This window comes from Giraffa tippelskirchi, chromosome 4 (genome assembly GCF_054371585.1).
Source record: "Giraffa tippelskirchi isolate mGirTip1 chromosome 4, T2T-mGirTip1v1.2.pri, whole genome shotgun sequence".
NCBI lineage: Eukaryota > Metazoa > Chordata > Mammalia > Artiodactyla > Giraffidae > Giraffa > Giraffa tippelskirchi.
This window is the reverse complement of record NC_137278.1, coordinates 162,519,490-162,541,713: the sequence shown is the minus strand read 5'-3', so window position 1 is coordinate 162,541,713 and position 22,224 is coordinate 162,519,490. Positions and strand designations below refer to the sequence as shown.

Here is a 22,224-nt window from a genome sequence, read left to right as displayed (position 1 = left end):
AAAAAGTCCAAAATGCAGTACTTGGATGCAATCTCAGAAACGATAGAACGATCTCTGTTCGTTTCCAAGGCAAACCATTCAATATCACGGTAATCCAAGTCTATGCCCCGATAAGTAACGCCGAAGAAGCTGAAGTTGAACGGTTCTATGAAGACCTACAAGACCTTCTAGAACTAACACTCAAAAAAGATGTCCTTTTCATTATAGGGGACTGGAATGCAAAAGTAGGAAGTCAAGAAACACCTGGTGTAACAGACAAGTTTGGCCTTGGAGTACAGAATGAAGCAGGGCAAAGGCTAATAGAGTTTTGCAACGAGAACGCACTGGTAATAGCAAACACCCTATTCCAACAACACAAGAGAAGACTCTACACGTGGACATCACCAGATGGTCAACACCGAAATCAGATTGATTATATTCTTTGCAGCCAAAGATGGAGAAGCTCTATACAGTCAGCAAAAACAAGACCGGGAGCAGACTGTGGCTCGGATCATGAACTGCTTATTGCCAAATTCAGACTTAAATTGAAGAAAGTAGGGAAAACCACTAGACCATTCAGGTATGACCTAGATCAAATCCCTTATGAGTATACAGAAGAAGTGACAAATAGATTTAAGGGACTAGATCTGATAGACAGAGTGCCTGATGAACTATGGACAGAGGTTCGTGACATTGTACAGGAGACAGGGATCAAGAAAATCCCCATGGAAAAGAAATGCAAAAAAGCAAAATGGCTGTCTGAGGAGGCCTTACAGATAGCTGGGAAGAGAAGAGAAGTGAAAAGCAAAGGAGAAAATGAAAGATATTCCCATCTGAATGCAGAGTTCCAAAGAATAGCAAGGAGAGATAGAAAGCCTTCCTCAGCGATCAGTGCAAGGAAATAGAGGAAAACAACAGATTGGGAAAGACTAGAGATCTCTTCAAGAAAATTAGAGATACCAAAGGAACATTTCATGCAAAGATAGGCTCGATAAAGGACAGAAATGGTATGGACCTAACAGAAGCAGAAGATATTAAGAAGAGGTGGCAAGAATACACAGAAGAACTGTACAAAAAAGAGCTTCACAACCCAGATAATCATGATGGTGTGATCACTCACCTAGAGCCAGACATCCTGGAATGTGAAGTCAAGTGGGCCTTAGAAAGCATCACTACGAACAAAGCTAGTGGAGGTGATGGAATTCCAGTTGAGCTATTTCAAATCCTCAAAGGTGATGCTGTGAAAGTGCTGCACTCGATATGCCAGCAAATTTGGAAAACTCAGCAGTGGCCACAGGACTGGAAGAGGTCAGTCTTCGTTCCAATCCCAAAGAAAGGCAATGCCAAAGAATGCTCAAACTACCGCACAATTGCACGCATCTCACATGCCAGTAAAGTAATGCTCAAAATTCTCCAAGCCAGGCTTCAGCAACACGTGAACCGTGAACTTCCAGATGTTCAAGCTGGTTTTAGAAAAGGCAGAGGAACCAGAGATCAAATTGCCAATATCCGCTGGATCATCGAAAAAGCAAGAGAGTTCCAGAAAAACATCTATTTCTGCTTTATTGACTATGCCAAAGCCTTTGACTGTGTGGATCACAACAAACTGTGGAAAATTCTGAAAGAGATGGGAATACCAGACCATCTGACCTGTCTCTTGAGAAACCTGTATGCAGGTCAGGAAGCAACAGTTAGAACTGGACATGGAACAACAGACTGGTTCCAAATAGGAAAAGGAGTACGTCAAGGCTGTATATTGTCACCCTGCTTATTTAACTTATATGCAGAGTACATCATGAGAAACGCTGGGCTGGAAGAAACACAAGCTGGAATCAAGATTGCCGGGAGAAATATCAATAACCTCAGATATGCGGATGACACCACCCTTATGGCAGAAAGTGAAGAAGAACTAAAGAGCCTCTTGATGAAGGTGAAAGAGGAGAGTGAAAAAGTTGGCTTAAAGCTCAACGTTCAGAAAACTAAGATCATGGCATCTGGTCCCATCACTTCATGGGAAATAGATGGGGAAACAGTGGAAACAGTGTCAGACTTTATTTTTTTGGGCTCCAAAATCACTGCTGATGGTGATTGCAGCCATGAAATTAAAAGACGCTTACTCCTTGGAAGGAAGGTTATGGCCAACCTAGATAGCATATTTAAAAGCAGAGACATTACTTTGCCAACAAAAGTCCGTCTAGTCAAGGCTATGGTTTTTCCAGTGGTCATGTATGGATGTGAGAGTTGGACGGTGAAGAAAGCTGAGCGCCGCAGAATTGATGCTTTTGAACTGTGGTGTTGGAGAAGACTCTTGAGAGTCCCTTGGACTGCAAGGAGATCCAATCAATCCATCCTAAAGGAGATCAATCCTGGGTGTTCATTGGAAGATCTGATGTTGAAGCTGAAACTCCAATACTTCGGCCACCTCATGCGAAGGGTTGACTCATTGGAAAAGACCCTAATGCTGGGTAGGATTGAGGGCGGGAGAAGAAGGGGACGACAGAGGATGAGATGGTTGGATGGCATCACCGACTCGATGGACATGGGTTTGGGTAGACTCCGGGAGTTGGTGATGGACAGAGAGGCCTGGCGTGCTGCAATTCATGGGGTCGCAAAGAGTCGGACATGACTGAGCCACTGAACTGAACTGAACTGAACTAGGGTAGAGGGTATAGAGGTAGGTGCCCAGTAAATGATATAGCTTCCCACTGATGATTTTTTGAGAAGTACTGGTATATATTTCACGGTTATACATGCATTTTCTTTTCTTCTACAGTCACGGGATTTGATCTGTGGGGTGCAATAGTGGCTACTGGTGTGGTCTGCACATTCTACTGCACTATGGTATGTCAAGAACCTTATTTCTCCTTTTACCCTATACACTTGCTTTGCAAAATTAAAAGTTTCAATCAATGCATGCTGCAGTCTGGAGTGTTTATATTTCCTTCCCACAATAACTTATTTTTTATAAGGAATATTCAGTCCAGGGTAAAATTTGATCCTTTGTAAAACATTGATCATAACTGATATTTTTTCTGCACTTGAACCATGTAGTGGTCCCCAATCTCGTTTCATAATTTGCTCTTATTGTCGTCATGTTATTATAGCTATGCTCACAGTATTCCTTAGCTTAGTAACCTGAGTTAATTTCCCATTGCCTTTAGGCAGGAGTGACAGTCAAAATATGTAAGAACCAGTATGGCATGGGCACTGATATTATCACTGATGCTGATCCTTAGCAGTGGTGCAAGTCTTGTGAAACCTGTGATGCGCTAAGTCTTAATACTTTAGTTGCTCGATGATATAGAAGACAAGGTCCTCAAAGAGGGACTGGGTCAGGTTCTGGAGGGGGACACTTGGGCAGTGACTAGTACGAAACCATTTTAGTTTTTCAGTAACTGGTATGTCCTTCTTTGTGCTAATCCACTTGCCAATACAGAAGGTGTAGGAGAGGTGGGTTTGATCCCTGGGTTGGGATGATCCGCTGGAGTAGGAAATGGCAACCCACTCCAGTATTCTTGCTTGGAAAATCCTATGGACAGGGGAGCCTGGTGGGCTACAGTCCAGGGGATCACAAAGAATTGGACATGACTGAGTGACAGAGCACACACATGCCTTCTTTGTGCATACTGTTTGACTATCAGTCCTGCCTATAGGATAAAATCTATGATACTGCAATTTGACTCTGAGTTTTCTTCCTAACAATATCCCCACACCACTCCACTTTGCTCCAAAATATATATCTGGACACACTAAGAATGCCATGTATTTTGAATTCTAGGAGCCTAGCAGGCTACAGTCCATGGGGTCACAAAGAATCGGACATGACTGAGTGACTAAGCACATGCTTTTTGCCCATGCTGTTTTCTCTCCTGGGATGATCTTTCATTTTGGATTCTGTTTATATTTGAAAGTTTGATCTAAGTACTACCTTCCTGACTATCTCCCTTGGGTGCACTTCTTGGCCAAGATTCACGTTTTCCTTATCTTTGACCAGGAGAGTGTATAACTATGTAAGTGCTTAATAATATCTAGTATAAGCATTAATCCTAATGTACTTTTTCCTCAAAGGGTGGTCTTAAAGCAGTTATCTGGACGGATGTTTTTCAAGTTGGAATCATGGTGGCTGGCTTTGCATCTGTGATTATAAAGGCTGCATTGATTCAAGGTGGAATCAGCACTATTCTAAATGATGCCTCCAATGGAGGAAGATTAAACTTCTGGAAGTAAGTTGCTTTTTGGTTAAGTATTTACTTCTTGGTTAATAGAACATTCCTTTTTTTTTTTTTTTCCTGTAAAAGTCTCTTGGCTGAAATAATAAATTTACATTAGAAAACAAACTAACCATTAAAGTCATGGTACAAAAATTTGAAACTGGTACATAAATGTGTAAGAAGTTTTCACTTTAAGGGTGGAAGCAGTCAGGTGGTACTTAGTTACACGGTGCTGAGGATGGTGCTTCCTCCTAAGGAGGGATTGATAGCAAAAGAGTATTTTCTTCCAGAAATTAAAATCTGAGATAGGTTGAAAGGTATGGGTAGGGAGAGAAGGGAAGATATAGTGGAGAGGTAAGGAAAGGAAACATCTTAAGAGAAAAGCACTGAAAGATAGTGATTCCATTTTGACAATTCTTTGTTTCAAGCAGCCTAGAGAATTCCTCTTTTAATATGGCCCTGGAAATATATAGTATATTATTATTATATATGTGTGTTTTATATGTGAATATTATTTAATGTACATTATGTAATATTAAATATTATTTCTAGAATATTGACTAGAGAAGTTATGGCCAATGCCTCACATATCAGTATTACATAAGATATAATATCTTCAATAACTATTCAACTTTCTTAAAGAAGGCTAATGGAGAAACTAGATATTTCATCACAAATATATCACACAATTTAAAAGACTATTTAAAACACTTTATCTTTTGGATTGATAGTGTCTTCCTTATACGTCATGTTCAATGTGCAGGAGGGCTCATTTTGACATGAACCAGCTAATTTTCTTTTTAAGCAGCCCTGCTATAAGATAAGCAAGCTGAAATCACTGGCAAGAGGAAAGAAAATCACTTTACACTTGGCGGTTCTCTTTGGGTTTTCTGAAAGAAGGTGTTAGTGTTTGAGAAGAACGTTAGAAAATGGACAGGGACAATGTCTTAATTTGCAAGAATGAGTTTTTAAGGAAAATAGAGCCTCCAGTTGGCCTAGCTTAGGCTTGATTCCATCCATTAGCTAAGGCAGAGTAGAACATTTTGATTGACCATCATTTAGACTATTTAATGGAGAAATGGTAATGTTCCCAAGGCAAACCTAGGTTGCTGTTACTAGAATGTTAATTTCTCAGTCATTTCCAACTCCTTGTGACCCCATGGACTGTAGCTCACCAGTCTCCTCTGTCCATGGGATTCTCCAGGCAAGAATACTGGCGTGGGTAGAAGAATGGGGAATAGATACCAAGAGGCAGAAACAACCAGTGGCCACTCGGTAGACCTGGATTACTTCCAAATCTCTTCCTAGTCAGCTAGGTGAGGGGAAAAGGTATGGAGTCAATCAATTTTTCTGCAAAATAACTGTCAGTTTATACGAAGGGTAAACACATTGCTGCATTAAATAACTTATAACCAGTAAGAGATTCCAAAAAGTAAAAGAGACATTTTTATGGCTCTTACAAGGTTTCTAACAATTAAGGAATAATGAAAAGCCTTATTGTATATCCCTTGTCATTCAAATATGTTTTGAGAATATGATGGTGGACAATAAATCTGCTCTGGGTAGGATAAACGAAGAGAAGGATTTTGTGTTGCTATTTTCCATACGATCTATAGTTGGCATATGTATTCTGTATTGCCAAAACCAAAACCACTAATTTGGGTGTTTTAAATCTTGTCTTACTTTCTTCCAGTAACTCACAGAACCCTTTGGCTCTTGAAGTTTATTAGCTAGTATAGTAGCCACTTTCTTTATGGGAGAAAGGGCCAACACTCTTGAAACTCTTAGACTTTGATATTAACTATTAGAGAGTGGAATAAAGTCTCTCATCTTTCCATTAGAATGCTGAAAACACATAAAATTGTAGCACTTTACCCAAATGATCTCAAATATAAACTTTGAAGTGAAATTGCAGAATTTCAGAAATGCAGAATGTTTCCATTAAAGCTAATTTTGCAGAAATTTTTCAAGCTTATATTGTATATCAGAGATGAACAGACTCATTCCTTCCAAGATGATACAGTAAGAAGAATTAAAAGATGTATTGAATGTGGAAGTTGAGCTTTCTTTGTAATTGTATTTTGTTTAAGTGCCGTAATGTGACTTTCAACTATGGGTATGTAGTTTGTCCACACAGTATTTTAAGAACATGGTTATAATGACATGGTAGTTTTAAACATGAAAACTTTTAAACTGCATTAATTGAATTCTTCAGCTTGAATGTAAAGTAGAACTGGGACTATAAATGTTCCAGGAGAGGAATTATACACATGAAATGTGTCGATATTATGTTTATTTCAGTACCACATCTGTTGCTCCGGTGTATCTAGGAATTGCTTGCTCTCTCTTTCTTCAGCTTCACGCTCTTCCCTGATTACAGCATGGCAGACTTGTTTAAATAATTTCCTGTGGCCATGGGAGAACAGTTTCTATAAATGTTCACAACGACTGAAACATTCATTTTGCCCCCAGTCCTATCCAGAATTTCCAAATCTCTGAAAGTATCGATTTTTTTATTTCACTGAACTTAAGTTAGAAATATTTCTACCTTTTATATTACTTAATCAATCTGTACATATTTGTGTGTGTATATATATATTTGTTTATATTTATGTAAGTATACATTACTTGCTTCCAAAACACTCTAGAAAGATTTCTGCAGTAGTTTACTGAGAGTTCAAATTTGTTTTCTGTTTGTTTTCATTTAGCTTCAATCCTAACCCTTTGCAAAGACACACATTCTGGACGATTATTATAGGAGGGACCTTCACGTGGACCAGCATCTATGGTGTGAACCAATCCCAAGTGCAGAGATATATTTCCTGTAAAAGCAGGTTCCAGGCAAAATTGTAAGCCAAACTATGATATATGAATCGTGAATAACTATCACTTGACTTTATGGATGCTCAGAGTCAAGCTTTGCTGGAGTTTGTCTTTTGTATCATGAAATTCTAAGAGATAAATGATATACTTACAAAAGGATCACATAGAACAAAGTGGTACTGTATGTTTTGAATCAGATATTTTAAAATATTTATATCAAGGACCTCTGTTTCTTTTGTCTGCCTTCTGATGGATGAGGATCAGAGGCTTGTGCAAGCTTCCTGAGGGGAGGTACTGGCTGTGGGGAAAACTGGGTCTTGCTCTGGTGGGCAGGGCCACACTCAGCAAATCTTTAATTCAGTTTTCTCCTGATGGGTGGTGCTGTGCTCCTCGTGGTCCAGTGGTTAAGACTCTGTTTCCACAGCAAGGGGTGAAGATTTGATCCCTGGTTGGGAAACTAAGATCCCACATGCCACATGGTGCGGCCAAAAGAAAATTTGTATCAATTATTAAGTAAAACAAACCTTATCAAATAAACAGGCATTTATTTTGTATCTGTTTGTATAAGGAAATATAAGGAATAAAAATTATAAATATGTGGCTCTTATCATGAAGGACAGAGGATGAGATGGTTGGATGACATTATCAACACAATGGACCTGAGTTTGAGCAAACTCTGGAAGATAGTGAAGGACAGAAAAGCCTGGTGTGCTGCAGTCTGTGGGGTTGCAAAGAGTTGGACATGACTTAGTGACTGAACAACAATCATGAAGGAACATAGCATCAAATTAGGAAAATATATGCAACTATGTGAAAAGTGAAATAACACTAGAGTTAAAAGAGTTCCCTGAAACAATGTAACAATAGAGGAAATGTTCTAGAGCATTGTACTGCCAGATGTGTTGGTTCATTTTATATTCAGACACAGTTATGGGTTTATAACCTGGTTCTAACACTTGCTACTTGAATAATGGGGTGAGTTTCTTAGACTCTCTGAACTTCAGTTTCTAAACTTATACAATGAGCATATCACACAGCTTGTGGAGGAATTATAAAATACTGTGTTTGTCATGCATGTGGTAGGGATCCAGTAAATGTGAATTCCCTTTTCCACCTCAAATCCTGGGATGTGAAGGCAGGAATGAATGAGAGATTCCTGTTGAGCAGGCAGGTCCTGAAGGAAGACCACGTGTGGGCCGGTGGAGAAGAATGGGAGAGCATTCCAGGTAGGAAGAGTTATTTGCCCAAAGCACAGAGGTTGGCTTCCGACCTCTTATCATGAGCCCTCTGGAGGGCTTCCCAGGTGGCACTAGTGGTAAAGAACCTGCCTGCCAAAGCAGGAGACATAAAAGATGCGAGTTTAATCCCTGGGTTGGGGAGATCCCCTGGAGTAGGAGATGGCAACCCACCCCAGTACGGTGGCCTGGGAAATCTTGTAGACAGAGGAGCCTGATGGGCTATGGTCCATGGGGTGGCAAAGAGTCAGACACTACTGAAGTGACTTAGCACATTCATGCACAGAGGTCAGAAGGACAGCTTGGTCAGGGGAGTCTCTAGCCCATCTTGGCTTATGCAGAGTGTGAGCAGTGGCTGGTTTTTTCTCAGGAAGCCTCAGATAAACTTGGTGACCAGCATTCTTAATACTGATAAATAAGGCTAAGTTGGCTTTCAGGCATTTTGAAGCTTTAAAATTCTTAGAGTAACAAGGTGATTGCAGTAGGAGGAGTAGCAATTCTATTTGTATTAAGGGAGAATATTAAAAATATGTGATGTCACATATCAACATATGAGAGTAAGTTGGTTTAGACATTATCTATGTTTGGTAAATTTCACAATGAAAGCTCTATATGAATATGAGTATAGTAACTGGATATGGAATCCCCCAAAAGTGAGCTTAGGAATGCTGATATTTTAAGACACTTTAAAGGAATATAATTTATATATCCAGTAATCCATCCATGTTAGAGATGATGCCCCTCCCAGAGTAATTGTGCACAGGCTCTTCTTTGGGAACATGTTTCTTTGAGAATATGGAGCTCAAAAAGCCCAATTTTATAATTAAAAGAACAGCATTAGAGCTTTCTTAATAGAAAACAATTTCCTTCCGAATAGTCCACTGGTCTCTTTAACAAGAGCTCAAGGGAACCATTTTCTCCCAGTTTCTAACATTGGCTCCATGGAAAGAATGAACCCCAGCCAAAAAGTCAAGACGTACTGACATTGACTGACTGGATATAGTATCAGATGTTGGTAAGTGGTCTATCTGACTGGCATTAAAGTAAAATAAAACAATAAGATAAGACATTAACTCATATATAAGTGAGGTATGGTGACTGAGTAGGAAAGTGTCTGGGTATATTTCTGGTGATTTGGAGATGACATATAGTTATACTACTTTTAATTTTTTAAAACATTGTTATGTTGGTGTATACTTGATCAACAATGTTGTTTTAGTTTCAGGTATATAGCAAAATGACTCAGTTATACATATACATGTATCTATTATTTTTCAAATTCTTTTACATTTAGTTTGTTGCAAAGTATTGAGCATAGTTCCCTGTGCTATACAGTAGATTCTTGTTGGTTATCCATTACTCATTAGGCAGTAACAACACACAGTGAATGTAGTCAGTCAAGGGAAAAGACTAGAAATCTGTTGTTTGGGACTTCTTGCAGGTTAGGTTCTCCTGGTAGCAGACTTTGAAGTGGAGGTTAGCATGCCAGAGTCTCCTAGGGAATTACCACTGTAGAAGAGAAGGAAGGGGGGATTGGCCAGAGGGAGAAGGTAGACTGAAATGCAGTCCCCAAAGAGGCCTCAACAGGAGCTTTAGAGCTGAGGTGACCCTTCAGGCTGTTCCAGGTTGGCTTGAGGGAACTCAGCCTTTAAACCTCTGAATCTAGTCATCATTTTGTGCAGGCTGCCCTGGGGAAGGAGATAAGAGTTGGTGGTGGTGTGGGCACCTCTCTTCAGTCCAGGTGTCTACTATAGTACCCCTGGGGGAGAAAACCGTAGCCACCTTAGTGGGAGAAATATTTGTATCAACTGGTTATTAAAATAGGGCTTCCCTGATAAGACATAGGATTCAATGATATTAACACTAGTAGTATCACTAACTCCCATTTAAAAAGTGGTTATTACATGCTTGCTCCTTGGAAGGAAGGTTATGGCCAACCTAGATAGCATATTTAAAAACAGAGACATTACTTTGCCAACAAAGGTCCATCTAGTCAAGGCTATGGTTTTTCCAGTGGTCACGTATGGATGTGAGAGTTGGACGGTGAAGAAAGCTGAGTGCCGAAGAACTGATGCTTTTGAACTGTGGTGTTGGAGAAGACTCTTGAGAGTCCCTTGGACTGCAAGGAGATCCAATCACTCCATCCTAAAGAAGATCAGTCCTGGGTGTTCATTGGAAGGACTAATGTTGAAGCTGAAACTCCAATACTTTGGCCACCTCATGCGAAAAGTTGACTCATTGGAAAAGACCCTGATGCTGGCAAGGATTAGGGGCAGGAGGAGAAGGGGACGACAGAGGATGAGATGGTTGGATGGCATCACTGACTCGATGGACATGGGTTTGGGTAAACTCCGGGAGTTGGTGATGGACAGGGAGGCCTGGCGTGCTGTGATTCATGGGGTCGCAAAGAGTCGGACACAACTGAGCGACTAAACTACTGAACTACTATTACATGCTATTGTACTATACGATAGACACTATTTTATTTAGTCTTACATATAACTCAGTGAGGTATGCATTGTTATTTCTAGCTGTCAGTGAAGAAACTGAGGATCAGAGAGGTTAATTTACTTGCCCAACATCACATATGGTAGAGAGAGCTAAGATTTATGCTCAGGACTGACTCCAGTGCTATTACATAAACCTTTACATTCTACTGGAACACATACCGTGTATTGAAATGCTGAACATTATTTTGGAAGATACTTGTCTATGAATACAGTTTTGCCTTTCCTATTTAATGGATGGCATCACAAACCATGTTTAAACAACTTTAATGAGTTGCTATGTAGATGCTAACAGTGTCAAGCAGTTTATAATTGCATCACTTTAAAAGGGAAAATGAATAATAGTCACTGCTCTGTTGACTATTAAAGTCTCTATTTCATGACAAAAGGTCTTGAAGTAGTGTAATATTGTTACCGTTGTTCTTTAGTCGCTAAGGTGTATCTGACTCATTTGCAACCCCATGGACTGTAGCTCACCAGGCTCCTCTGTCTGTGGTATTTCCCAGGCAAGAATACTGGAGTGGGTTGCCATTTCCTTCTCCAGGGAATCTTCCCGACCCAGGGATGGAACCTGCATCTCCTGCATTGACAGTTGGACTCGTTACTGCTGAGCCACCAGGGAAGCCTGAAGTAGTGTAGTTTAACAAGCTTATAAAGCTAATAACGGCCATGGAACTCTAACCAGGAGGAGACATTCATTCAGTGGCAAAACCCCATGTACTCCAAATATTTCCAAATACAGTGTTGACTGACTTCATAAACAGAAAGTTGGGCCAGAATAAAAGAAGTAGCATTTTGACACCCAAAAGAGAATGCGTGTCTATTGAATATAGTCATGAAAGTCTCTTCTGTTTAACAATTTTCCTCATCTTTGAGATGGAAATTAAAATTGTCATTTACTTGTTTGTTTTCACTTCATTAGGTCTCTCTACATCAATCTCGTGGGACTCTGGGTGATCCTCGTCTGCTCAGTGCTTTGTGGGCTTGCCCTCTATTCCAGGTACCATGACTGTGATCCTTGGACAGCCAAGAAAGTGTCTGCACCAGACCAGGTCCGGTACCATGTCTTTCTTACGTGCAGTAATGACGTTCCCAAAGTTTATTAGCTGGGAGGGGAGAGTGTTCATGTTCTTTTAAAGTAATAGCAAATGGGCACATTATTCATTTTTAGTTTCTATAAAGCATTTGGAAAATTTTTATTTTAGTAGACATAACAAGAATGAAGAATGCTACTTCCAATATTAAAATACTGAGAGATTTCTCTGGTGGTCCAATGGTGAAGGATCTGCCTGCCAGTTCAGGGGACACGGGTTCAATCCCTGGTCCCAGAATGATCCCGTATGCTGCAGAGCAACTAAGCCTGTGTGCCACAACTACTGAAGCCCGTACTCTAGAGCCCATGCTCTATAACAAGAAAAGGCACTGCAATGAGAGACCTGCACACTGCAATCAGAGAGAGACCCCCTCTCACTGCAACTAGAGAAAGCCCAAGTGCCCTAACAGACACATGGTGCCAAAAATAAATACATAAATAATAGAAAAGTATATGGAAATACCTGGAAAAATTTTCAAGGCAGTTCATGCATTGACAAAAAAGCTGCAATACGATTGCTTAATTTGTGAAAGTCGCTCAGTCATCTCTGACTCTTTGTGACCCCATGGACTTTACAGTCCATGGAATTCTCCAGGCCAGAATACTGGAGTGGGTAGCCTTTCCCATCTCCAGGGGATCTTCCCAACCCAGGGATTGAACCTAGGTCTCCCACATTGCAGGCAGATTCTTTACCAGCTGAGCTGCAAGGAAAGCTCAAAATACTGGAATGGGTAGCCTATCCCTTCTCGATCGGATCTTCCCGACCCAGGAATTGAACCAGGGTCTCCTGCATTGCAAGCAGATTCTTTACCAACTGAGCTATTTGTAACCTAGTGTAATTGATATGATTACTTCATGCTAGCCTAGCCTATACCCTAATGAATGAATTGTTATAAAGTCTTGATGGCATACAGTATAATAGTCATATTCATAACACAGTGTTAGAAGCATTGTTGTGTGTTTTTTTAAAAATCACTTACTTGTGATGATTGGTTATTGCAGTTTCTGCAGTTATTAGAGAGAGACATACTGTGCAGTAACACAATTCTTTGAAATCAGTAATAAAACAGTAAAAAAACTCTAACATGTTGTTTTCATATTAAATATCACTCACATCATACCTGTGTAAGGATAGGCTATCCACTTCAACAAAGTCATGCATATGATGTTCTACATGTATATTTTTCTATATTAAAAAAAAAATCCACATATAAGCAGACCCATGCAGTTCAAACTCATTTTGTCCAAGGGTCAACTGTATAAGCAGCTCTAATTACATTTTCAATCCCGAATAGTGATTGAAGTTCACAGGTATAAACTTGAGTCATCAAGTGAAGTTAAATTAAGTGAGTGCTTCTTACTTAAGCTCAGAGGTATGTAAAAATATTTCCTTTAAATTGAATTATTATTCCAAAAAATGAGAACAGCTGCCTATTACTGAGCCTTTACTATAATTTGCGTGCTATACTAAGAACTTACATAGATGATCTAATTTAAGTTTTGTAGCAACTCTATGAGGTTAGGATTATTATTCCTATTTTACAGATGAGGAAACTGAGGCTCAGAGAAACTAAATAACAAAAGCTACATCTATCTGAATCCAGAGCCTATTCTCCTCTTTTATTTAAATGCTAGCAGGTAAAGAGTTTAATTTTTCATATTTGGAAATTTCAGTTATGTGGAATATCTTCCTTTAGTTCTTGATAAGATAAATGAGGTGCTAATTAATTTTATTTCATAGCCAATAGTACTCAAGAGTAAATTTTGGAATTTTTCAGCTCATGCCTTATTTGGTACTGGACATTCTGCAGGATTATCCAGGAGTTCCTGGACTTTTTGTGGCCTGTGCTTACAGTGGAACATTAAGGTATGAGCTAGGATTCTAATAATACAAGTTTTCCCTCTTGGGATGTTTCTTTTATTATTGGATATTTGGGGGGATAAAGTTGAATTCTGGACATGGGCACAAATGGCCCCCAATAGGTAATTATTCCATGTCTCCTTTCAGTCAGTCTGACTCTTCTCTATGAGGGTTGTCTGTCTGTTGTCATAAGTTTTTGCTTTTATCTTTAGTCCCTACTGTCTAAAACATCATCACATATCCCATACAGTCACAATAATGATAATCAGTTGATGGTAAATTTTGCTGATGGTCAAAAATAAGGACCTACAGTCTTAGTTTAAAATACGAATGCAACTAAAGCATGGTCAGATGGAAAACTTAGAATACAAATCTATTACATGCTGAATAATATATACTGTCCAAAGAATCTTGTTTTGTGTCTGAGCTTATTCATTGCACTTTGTTCCTGTGTTATACTTATTATTATCATGTACAACATATATTAGTGAAGATTCAGCAAATTAATATTATTATTTATGGTGTATATTAGTGAAGACTTATGATAGTCCTTTCCATGCACAAAGAAAAATGTGCTTTAAAGTCATTATATAGTAATACTGCATGATCTAAGAGATTCTTTCATGGATAATAAGGATTAATTGCAAAATGGAAGCACCATTAAATTATCCTTTCTCACTATTAAGCCTATGGATTTGCCTGAATCATTCTTGGATGACAGCTTCCAGAAAGAGGATGATGTAATTATTAAAAAATAATGTAGTAGGTAAAATAGATAAAAAAACAAAGTCCTAATATATAACACAGGAAACTGTACTCAATATCTTATAATAAACCATGATGGAAAATAATATGACAAAGAATATATACATATTAATATATACATGTATATACTGAATAACTTTGCTGTAGGCCAGAAACTACCACAACATTGTAAATCAACTATACTTCAATAAAAAATTAAAAAAATAATGTAGTAGAAATCTGGTTGTATTTCAGAAATGACAATATGTTTTCCTTTTTCTTATTCCTAGTTAAGGTATTATTAAAGTTTACATATACATTAAAAATTTGATTTCCCTTTACAGCACAGTGTCCTCCAGTATTAATGCCTTAGCAGCAGTAACCATGGAAGACCTAGTGAAACCTCGCTTCCCAGCTCTCTCGGAAAAGTCTCTCTCTTGGATTTCACAAGGAATGAGTAAGGTTTCATTTCACAATTCATTTTAACTCTGGGAGATAATTTTTAGAGATACCAGAAATTATTTTCCATGGAAAATATAGAGTAAGAATTTCTGAGTGTGAATGTATGCATGCATGTGACTTAATGAAGTCATGGCCATATTTGCAATCAAGATTTGTGATGTACTTCAAACAATTGTCCGGTGACCACAAAGAACAATTTCCAGGGGTCCTATTTGGCTAACTTTCTTTTCTACCTTCTTCCTATCCCAAATCTATGTTAGAATTCTTAGCTACAGTTAAAAATTCAGCCCCTTTCTGTCAACCACAGTTTTAAGAGATATCCTTAGTTTGGAACCAAGAATCACACTTTTTCTCTATTACCTAAGAGGGTACTGACAGTTTAAGATATATAGTCTTATGTGTATGGATTGAAGATAAAGAAACAGAGTGTTATGATTTTTTTTAACCAATCTTGATTGTTCTATCTGCATGTGTAGGCTGTCCAGGAGATAGTCAATAAAATTGTAAGAGGAATGCTCAACTTTATTCAATATGAATTCTCAAATTCATAGATTTTAGGATCTTGTTAGGGGTTAAATATCATCTTGAATGGAAAGATATTTAACCTCAATTGCTAAATGTCCCAAAGGCAGTATTTGACTCAGAGAAACTTAGCTAGTGCACGTCTTCATTTTCATTTGGGTATACTTGTTTCAGGATGAATGACTAACAAATTTGTTTTTTTGAAAAAGAATCTTTAACCTCAAATTAATAGCATTAGTAGACTGTCAAAGAAATAGTAAATAATATTCTGTTTTATACCACAATTCTGTATGTAATTGCCATGACTGTAACCTGGAATACATACTTAATTTATATTCTTCAGTGTCCCCTAAATTTAAATAGCATTGAATTATTTTATTATGTACCTGATTTTAATCCTGGAGCATAATTTAAAAAAAAATAACATAATGCTTCCTTAAAGGATATTTAGATGGGCTCATTATGGGATTGTTGAAGCTGTGTGGTTTAGTAGAATAAATAGAAGCTTTTGAAGCCAGACAGACTTGCTGGCCTCACCAAACTGCTTCACTAATTTACTAACTTAGCCTCGAGCAAGGGCTTCCCAGGTGGCTCAGTGGTAAAGAACTTGCCTGCAGTGCCGGAGATGTGGGTTCAGTCACTGGTTTGGGAAAAATCCCTTGGAGAAGGAAATGGTAACCCACTCCAGTATTCTTGCCTAGGAAATTTCATGGACAGAGGAGCCTGGCAGGCTGTAGTCCATGGGGTTGCAAAAGAGTAGGATATGACTTAGTAACTATGCAACCACAGAGCCTTGAGCAAACCCAGTTGAGCCTCTGTTTCTTTATAGGGAAAATGAAAACAAAAATTATTCACTTTGTAGGTACTGTGAGATTTAGAGATAATCCATGTAAAACAAGAGGTATTAGCTGATACTCAAGGAATGATGTTGATGATGATTAATAACAAATTGACTCTGCTAGTGTAGATGAAGCTTTCATTCATTTTGAAGGGTTGAATATAATCATTATGTTGAGGTATGTAACATGGCAAATGACTTGAATGTTTCTGATAATTTGAGTACAAAAAAACCACAATGGTGACCATTAATGAGCTACCAAATAGAGAATTTAATGTGTAGAAAATACTATTTATATTAGGATTTAGAGACATGGAAAATCATTGCAATAAAGCTCTTTTTTAAAAAATTAATGTAAAGTTTTCCATTCAGGCACAACGAGATTATTTACTCACTCTGTTTAACAAAGGTGTGAGTGCTTTATTAAGTAAGATAAAAATAACATAAGGAATGCACTAATTTTTTTATGAACAAATTTCTCACTCATTTTATTTTTTATATTTTGAAGTTTATATGTGGGAAATTATATTAATGGATTTCAGGTGAGTTTTGTTGAATGGAAATCTTTAAAAATAAAAATGGGGGATGTGTGGAATTTTCTTATGTGTGTTAGTTGCTCAGTTGTGTCCAGCTCTTTGCAACCCCATGGACTGTAGCCTACCTGGCTCCTCTGTTCATGGGATTTCCCAGCCAAGAATACTGGAGTAGGTTGCCATTCCCTTCTCCAGAGTTTTCCTAAAGCAATTTCAAAAGTAAAATGTGTAGTTAAAGAAAATCTGGAAAATACTGAAAGCCAAAAGACAAAAAAATTCCATAAACTGACCACCAGTGATAGCTTGAGAATTTCTATAAAGAAGTTTTGGGGAAAGAGTTTGGTAGAAGGGGGAATATAATACTTATCTTCAAGTTGCCTTTCTTTGCTTTTGTTTAACAGGAAAGGTTTGTGAATATTGATGGAGATTATAAGAAGGCTAAAGGTCCTAAAATACTCTGGTGTGGATTGCCACTTCCCAGGAGAAATGAACACTTAAAGTCAGAAGACTTTCTGATGTTTATTACTCCCTTCCCCCATCAGAGCAGAGCTAAATTGTGTCCTGTTTTTGGCAAACTGAAAAGAGAGACCTGGGCTTTCCTTTACAAACAAATGTTTATGGAGAATTAGATTAGTAACGCAATGGTTTTTAGTTTTAAAATACCTGTAGTTAATTTTCGGGATTCTTTACTTATATAACCTAATGTAATAAATCCTGGGACACAATATCAGGATTTTCTTACCTCTTTACACACTGCTGATGCTGTAGAAAAACAGCCTGTTGCCTTTTTACCTGACTCTGAGGTAGGTGGCCATTCTTCATTATAGTCATATTACACACTTTGAATCAAGGTGTGGTAGCTTATTCTATTGAGAATTCTAATCCTCTGAGTCTGGATATGCAATGGCTTTTTTGTCATCCATATAGGTGTGCTGTTTGGAGCTCTGTGTATTGGCATGGCTGCACTGGCTTCACTAATGGGAACTTTGTTGCAGGTAAGAGCTAATCCTCAAAGGTTTAAGTCATAATCACTAAATTCTTCTTTTTTTAAAAAGTTGATGTGATCATCCTTCCAGACTTCTCTCTTTATATATCTACCCACAGACATACCAAGAAACAGATATGACTAAAGTCTTTAAAATTTTTTTTAATTAAAATTTTCATTTTGAGATAATCATAGGTTTACATGTAATAGTAAAAAATAATACAGAGAGACTCCACATACCCTTTAGCCAGTTTCCTCAATGGTGAGAGACTTAGGTTACTTTTCCCTGTGGATGTCCAGTTGCTGTAACATCACTTGTTGTAAAAACTATCTTTCTTCCATTGATTGCCTTTGCACCTATGTGAAAAATCAGTGGAGCATATTTGTATGGGTCTATTTTGGTTTCTTTGTTCTATTCCATTGATCTGTGTGTATATCCATTTGCCAAGATCACACAGTCTTGATTACTATCATGTTGTAATAAATCTTGAATCCAGATTTACTGATTCCTTCTACTTTACTGTTATTTTTCAAAATTGTTTTAGCTATTTTAGTTCCTTTGTCTTCCTATATAAAGTTTAGAATAATCTTCTCTTCATATATATATATATGTATATATATATATACATATATATATATATATATAAACCCTGCTTAGATTTTGATAATATTGCCTTAAACCTATATAACAACTCGGGAACATTTTTACCACATTGAATCTTTTAATCCATAAATGTAGTATGTCTCTTCATTTATTTAGATCGTCCCTAAGCTTTTTCACCACCAACTGTGTAATTTTTATAAGTCCCATTTATATTTAATTAGGTTTATACCTAAGTATTGGAGAAGGAAATGGCAACCCACTCCAGTGTTCTTGCCTGGAGAATCCCAGGGACAGGGGAGCCTGGTGGGCTGCCGTCTATGGGGTCGCACAGAGTCGGACACGACTGAAGCAACTTAGCAGCAGCAGCATACCTAAGTATTTCATTTTTTGAGTAATTTAAATGGTATTGTATTTTTAATGTTGGTGTCCATGTGTTTGTTAATGTATATGAGATACAATTGATTTTTGTATATTTGTCTATATCATGTGACCTTGTTGAGTTTACTTATTAGTTTCTGGGATTCTCTGTCAACTTCAGATAGGGACAGTTTCATATCTTCTCTTCCAATCTGCGCATGATGTACCTTTTGTTTCCTTATTGCTTCAATTTGTTATTATTATTATTATACTATTCCTGTGGCTTCAGTTTCCACATCATGTTGAATAAGTGTAGGGAGAGTGAACACCATTGCCTGTTGCCCAGTCTGAATGAGGAAAGTGAAAGTGAAATTTGCTCAGTCGTGTCCTACTCTTTGCGACCTCATGGACTATACAGTCCATGGAATTCTCTAGGCCAGAATACTGGAGTGGGTAGCCTTTCCCTTCTCTAGGGAGTCTTCCTAACCCAGGGATTGAACCCAGGTCTCCTGCATTGCATGTAAATTCTTTACCAGCTGAGCCACAAGGGAAGCCCCTGAATGAGGAAAGCATTTAGTAATTCATTCTTGAGTACATTAGCTGTAGGAGTTTTGTATATCCCCTTTACCAAATTAAGGAAATTCCCCTTTATTCCTATTTTCCTGAGAGTTTTTATTATGAATGAGTGTTGAATTTTGTCAGATGATTTTTCGGTGTCATTTGACATAACAATATGATTTTCTTCTTTAGTCCTTTGACATGGTATATGATCCTGATTGATATTCAAATGTTGATCCAGCCTTGCATTTCTGGAATAAACTTCACTTGGTCATAGCATATAGTTATTTTTATATGTTGCTGAATTCTATTCGATGATATTTTATTAAGAATTTTTGCATCTACATTCATGAGAGATACTGATCTGTAGTAAAATTTTTTTGAAATGTCATTGTCTGGATTTAGTATTAGGGTCATACCAGCTTCATTAAATAAGTTGGAAAGAATTTTCTCCTTTTTTCTAGAAGAGATTGTGCAAAACTGGTGTTAATTCTTTGGTATAATGCTGTTTGGTATAATACTCTGGTGAAACCATCTGCTCTTGGGGGTTTCTTTTTGGGGGAATTTAAAATTATGAATTCAGTTTCCTTAGTAGTTATAGCTATTCAAATTACCTCTTTCATATTGGATGAATTATAAAATGGATCAAGGATTTGGTCTATTTCACCTAAGTTGTCAAATTTATGTTTGTGAAGTTATTCATAGTATTCCCTTATTATGCTTTTGATATCTGCAGAGTTTGTAGTGTTAGCTCTTGTTTTATTTCTAATATTGGTAATTTTATCTTTTATCTGTTTTTTAGTCTTGCTAGAGGTTTGTCAATTTTTATTGATATTTTCACAGAATTAGCTTCTTGCTTCACTGATTTTTCCATATTGTTTTTCTGTTTTAAATCATTGCTTTTTGATATTATCTTCATTATTTTCTTTCTTCTGCTTACTTTAGATTTTGTTCTTCTTGAGGTAGGACCTTAGATGATTGATTTCAGACTTTTCTTTATAATTTATGCACTAATTGCTAAAATATTCCCTCTCAGCACTTATAGCTGTGTCCCACAACTTTTCATATTTTGTACTTGTATTTTAAAATTTCCTTTGATATATCCTTTTGACCCATGGATTTTTTAAAAGTATGTTACTTAGTTTCTAAGTGTTTGGAGATTTTCCTGTTATCTTGCTGCTATTAATTTCTAGTTTCATTCCAAGGTGGTCAGAGAACACATTCTGTATGATTTTAAGTCTTTAAAATTTGTTGAAGTCTGTTTTATAGCCCAGAATATAGTATTTTGTATCTGTTACAGGGGAACCTGAAAGGAATGTGTGTTCTGCTGTTGTTAAGTGTATATCCTAAAAGTGTCAATTATCAATAGATCTTCTCATTGATGGTTCTGAGTTCTTCTGTATCCTTCTAACTTTCTGTTTAGCACTCTTCAACTGTTTAAGTTTTATTTTTTCTTCAAGTTTCAACTTAAACATTATTTTCTAAAAAGGCTCTTTCTGTTACCTGGAGAGGTTTGAGTTTCCCTCTATTATGTTCCCAGAGCACCTCATAGTTCTCTTATCATCCCCATTATAATACTTTATTGCAGTTATTTATTTAATGTCTGTTTTGCTAAATAGGTTATAATTCCATGAAGGTGAGGATTATGACATGGTTCTTTTGATACTGTACCAAATATCTGGTACAGTGCCTAAGACAAAGTAGATATTTTATACATTCAGGTTGAATATAACTATTTATGTATTGGTTCATAAATATCTACTTATCTGATCACCCTCAAGCGGTCCATGAAATTTCCATGGCTACCTGGGTCCGACCCTGGGACTCTGGGGCCTCAGCATGACCCAGGAACTTGAAGGTTAATGCTAGGCATAGCATGTCCTCCAGACTCCTGCTTCAGGCCTAAGATTTGGTTCCTTTCTGGTTTGTTGCTGCTTAGTGTATACCAGTTGTTAAAATAGTGTGCTCTCATTCTGATTATATGAATGAATGAATGATTTACGTCTAGAAACTCTAACCTTATCTGGTACACCTAAGCTATAACCAACAAAACTCCTGTTAGTATGCTTTCCTTCATAGTCTGAATTATTATTTAGAGCTCTTATTATGATTGATTCCCCCTTTCCCTCCCTTTTTCATACACCAGCTCTGGCCTGAGTATAGGTATCTCAGCACGAGATATTCTAGGAGAGTCATCATGACTTTAAGACAGCTCTTCCTTGCTTCATCTCTAACCAAGGTCTTATTTCCTGAGACAGGTATTTGATGGGGAGACTATTCCTTGTATCTCCAGAACTGGCTCTAGGTCACACTGTCAAAGTGACCACTACATGTGCCAAGTGACTTTTCACATTTTGCAGTGAATCTATCTTCCTTCCTACTGGACTCTGGTTCAAGAGACACTGTGAAATGATTCCTTAGGACCACATTCTGAGTCCATATTCTCGAACACTTCTCTGTCATCATATCCTCACTCCTTTCCTAGTCCACTAGGTAGAGCTCTTTTCTTGATTTTTGTTTGTTTGTTTGTTTTTTAACCCAGAGCTGCAGTCTATACCCTCTAAAATTTTTTTTGACTGACATTTTTTCTTTAATGTATTAATTCTGTTCCATCTGTCCCTTTTACTCTGTGAACAAACCAGTGCATCCTTGATTCTTCTTTGATGGTTCTGCTGCTGCTGCTGCTGCTAAGTCGCTTCAGTTGTGTCCGACTCTGTGCGACCCCATAGACGGCAGCCCACCAGGCTCCCCTGTCCCTGGGATTCTCCAGGCAAAAACACTGGAGTGGGTTGCCATTTCCTTCTCCAATGCATGAAAGTGAAAAGTGAAAGTGAAGTCGCTCAGTCGTGTCCGACTCGTAGCGACCCCATGGACTGCAGCCTACTAGGCTCCTCCGTCCATGGGATTTTCCA

General features: G+C 37.8%; 1 protein-coding gene across 1 annotated transcript in view; it reads left to right on the top strand.

Annotated features, from left to right (window-relative positions):
* SLC5A8 (solute carrier family 5 member 8) overlaps positions 1 to 22,224 on the top strand; it is a 124,232-nt gene that overhangs the window by 89,742 nt on the left and 12,266 nt on the right. The window contains exons 7-13 of the mRNA XM_081595464.1: positions 2,753 to 2,820; positions 4,048 to 4,202; positions 6,899 to 7,039; positions 11,678 to 11,807; positions 13,627 to 13,715; positions 14,798 to 14,910; positions 17,736 to 17,803. Of these exons, the coding sequence (XP_081451590.1) occupies positions 2,753 to 2,820; positions 4,048 to 4,202; positions 6,899 to 7,039; positions 11,678 to 11,807; positions 13,627 to 13,715; positions 14,798 to 14,910; positions 17,736 to 17,803 (764 nt within the window). The remainder of the gene's footprint in view (positions 1 to 2,752; positions 2,821 to 4,047; positions 4,203 to 6,898; positions 7,040 to 11,677; positions 11,808 to 13,626; positions 13,716 to 14,797; positions 14,911 to 17,735; positions 17,804 to 22,224) is intronic.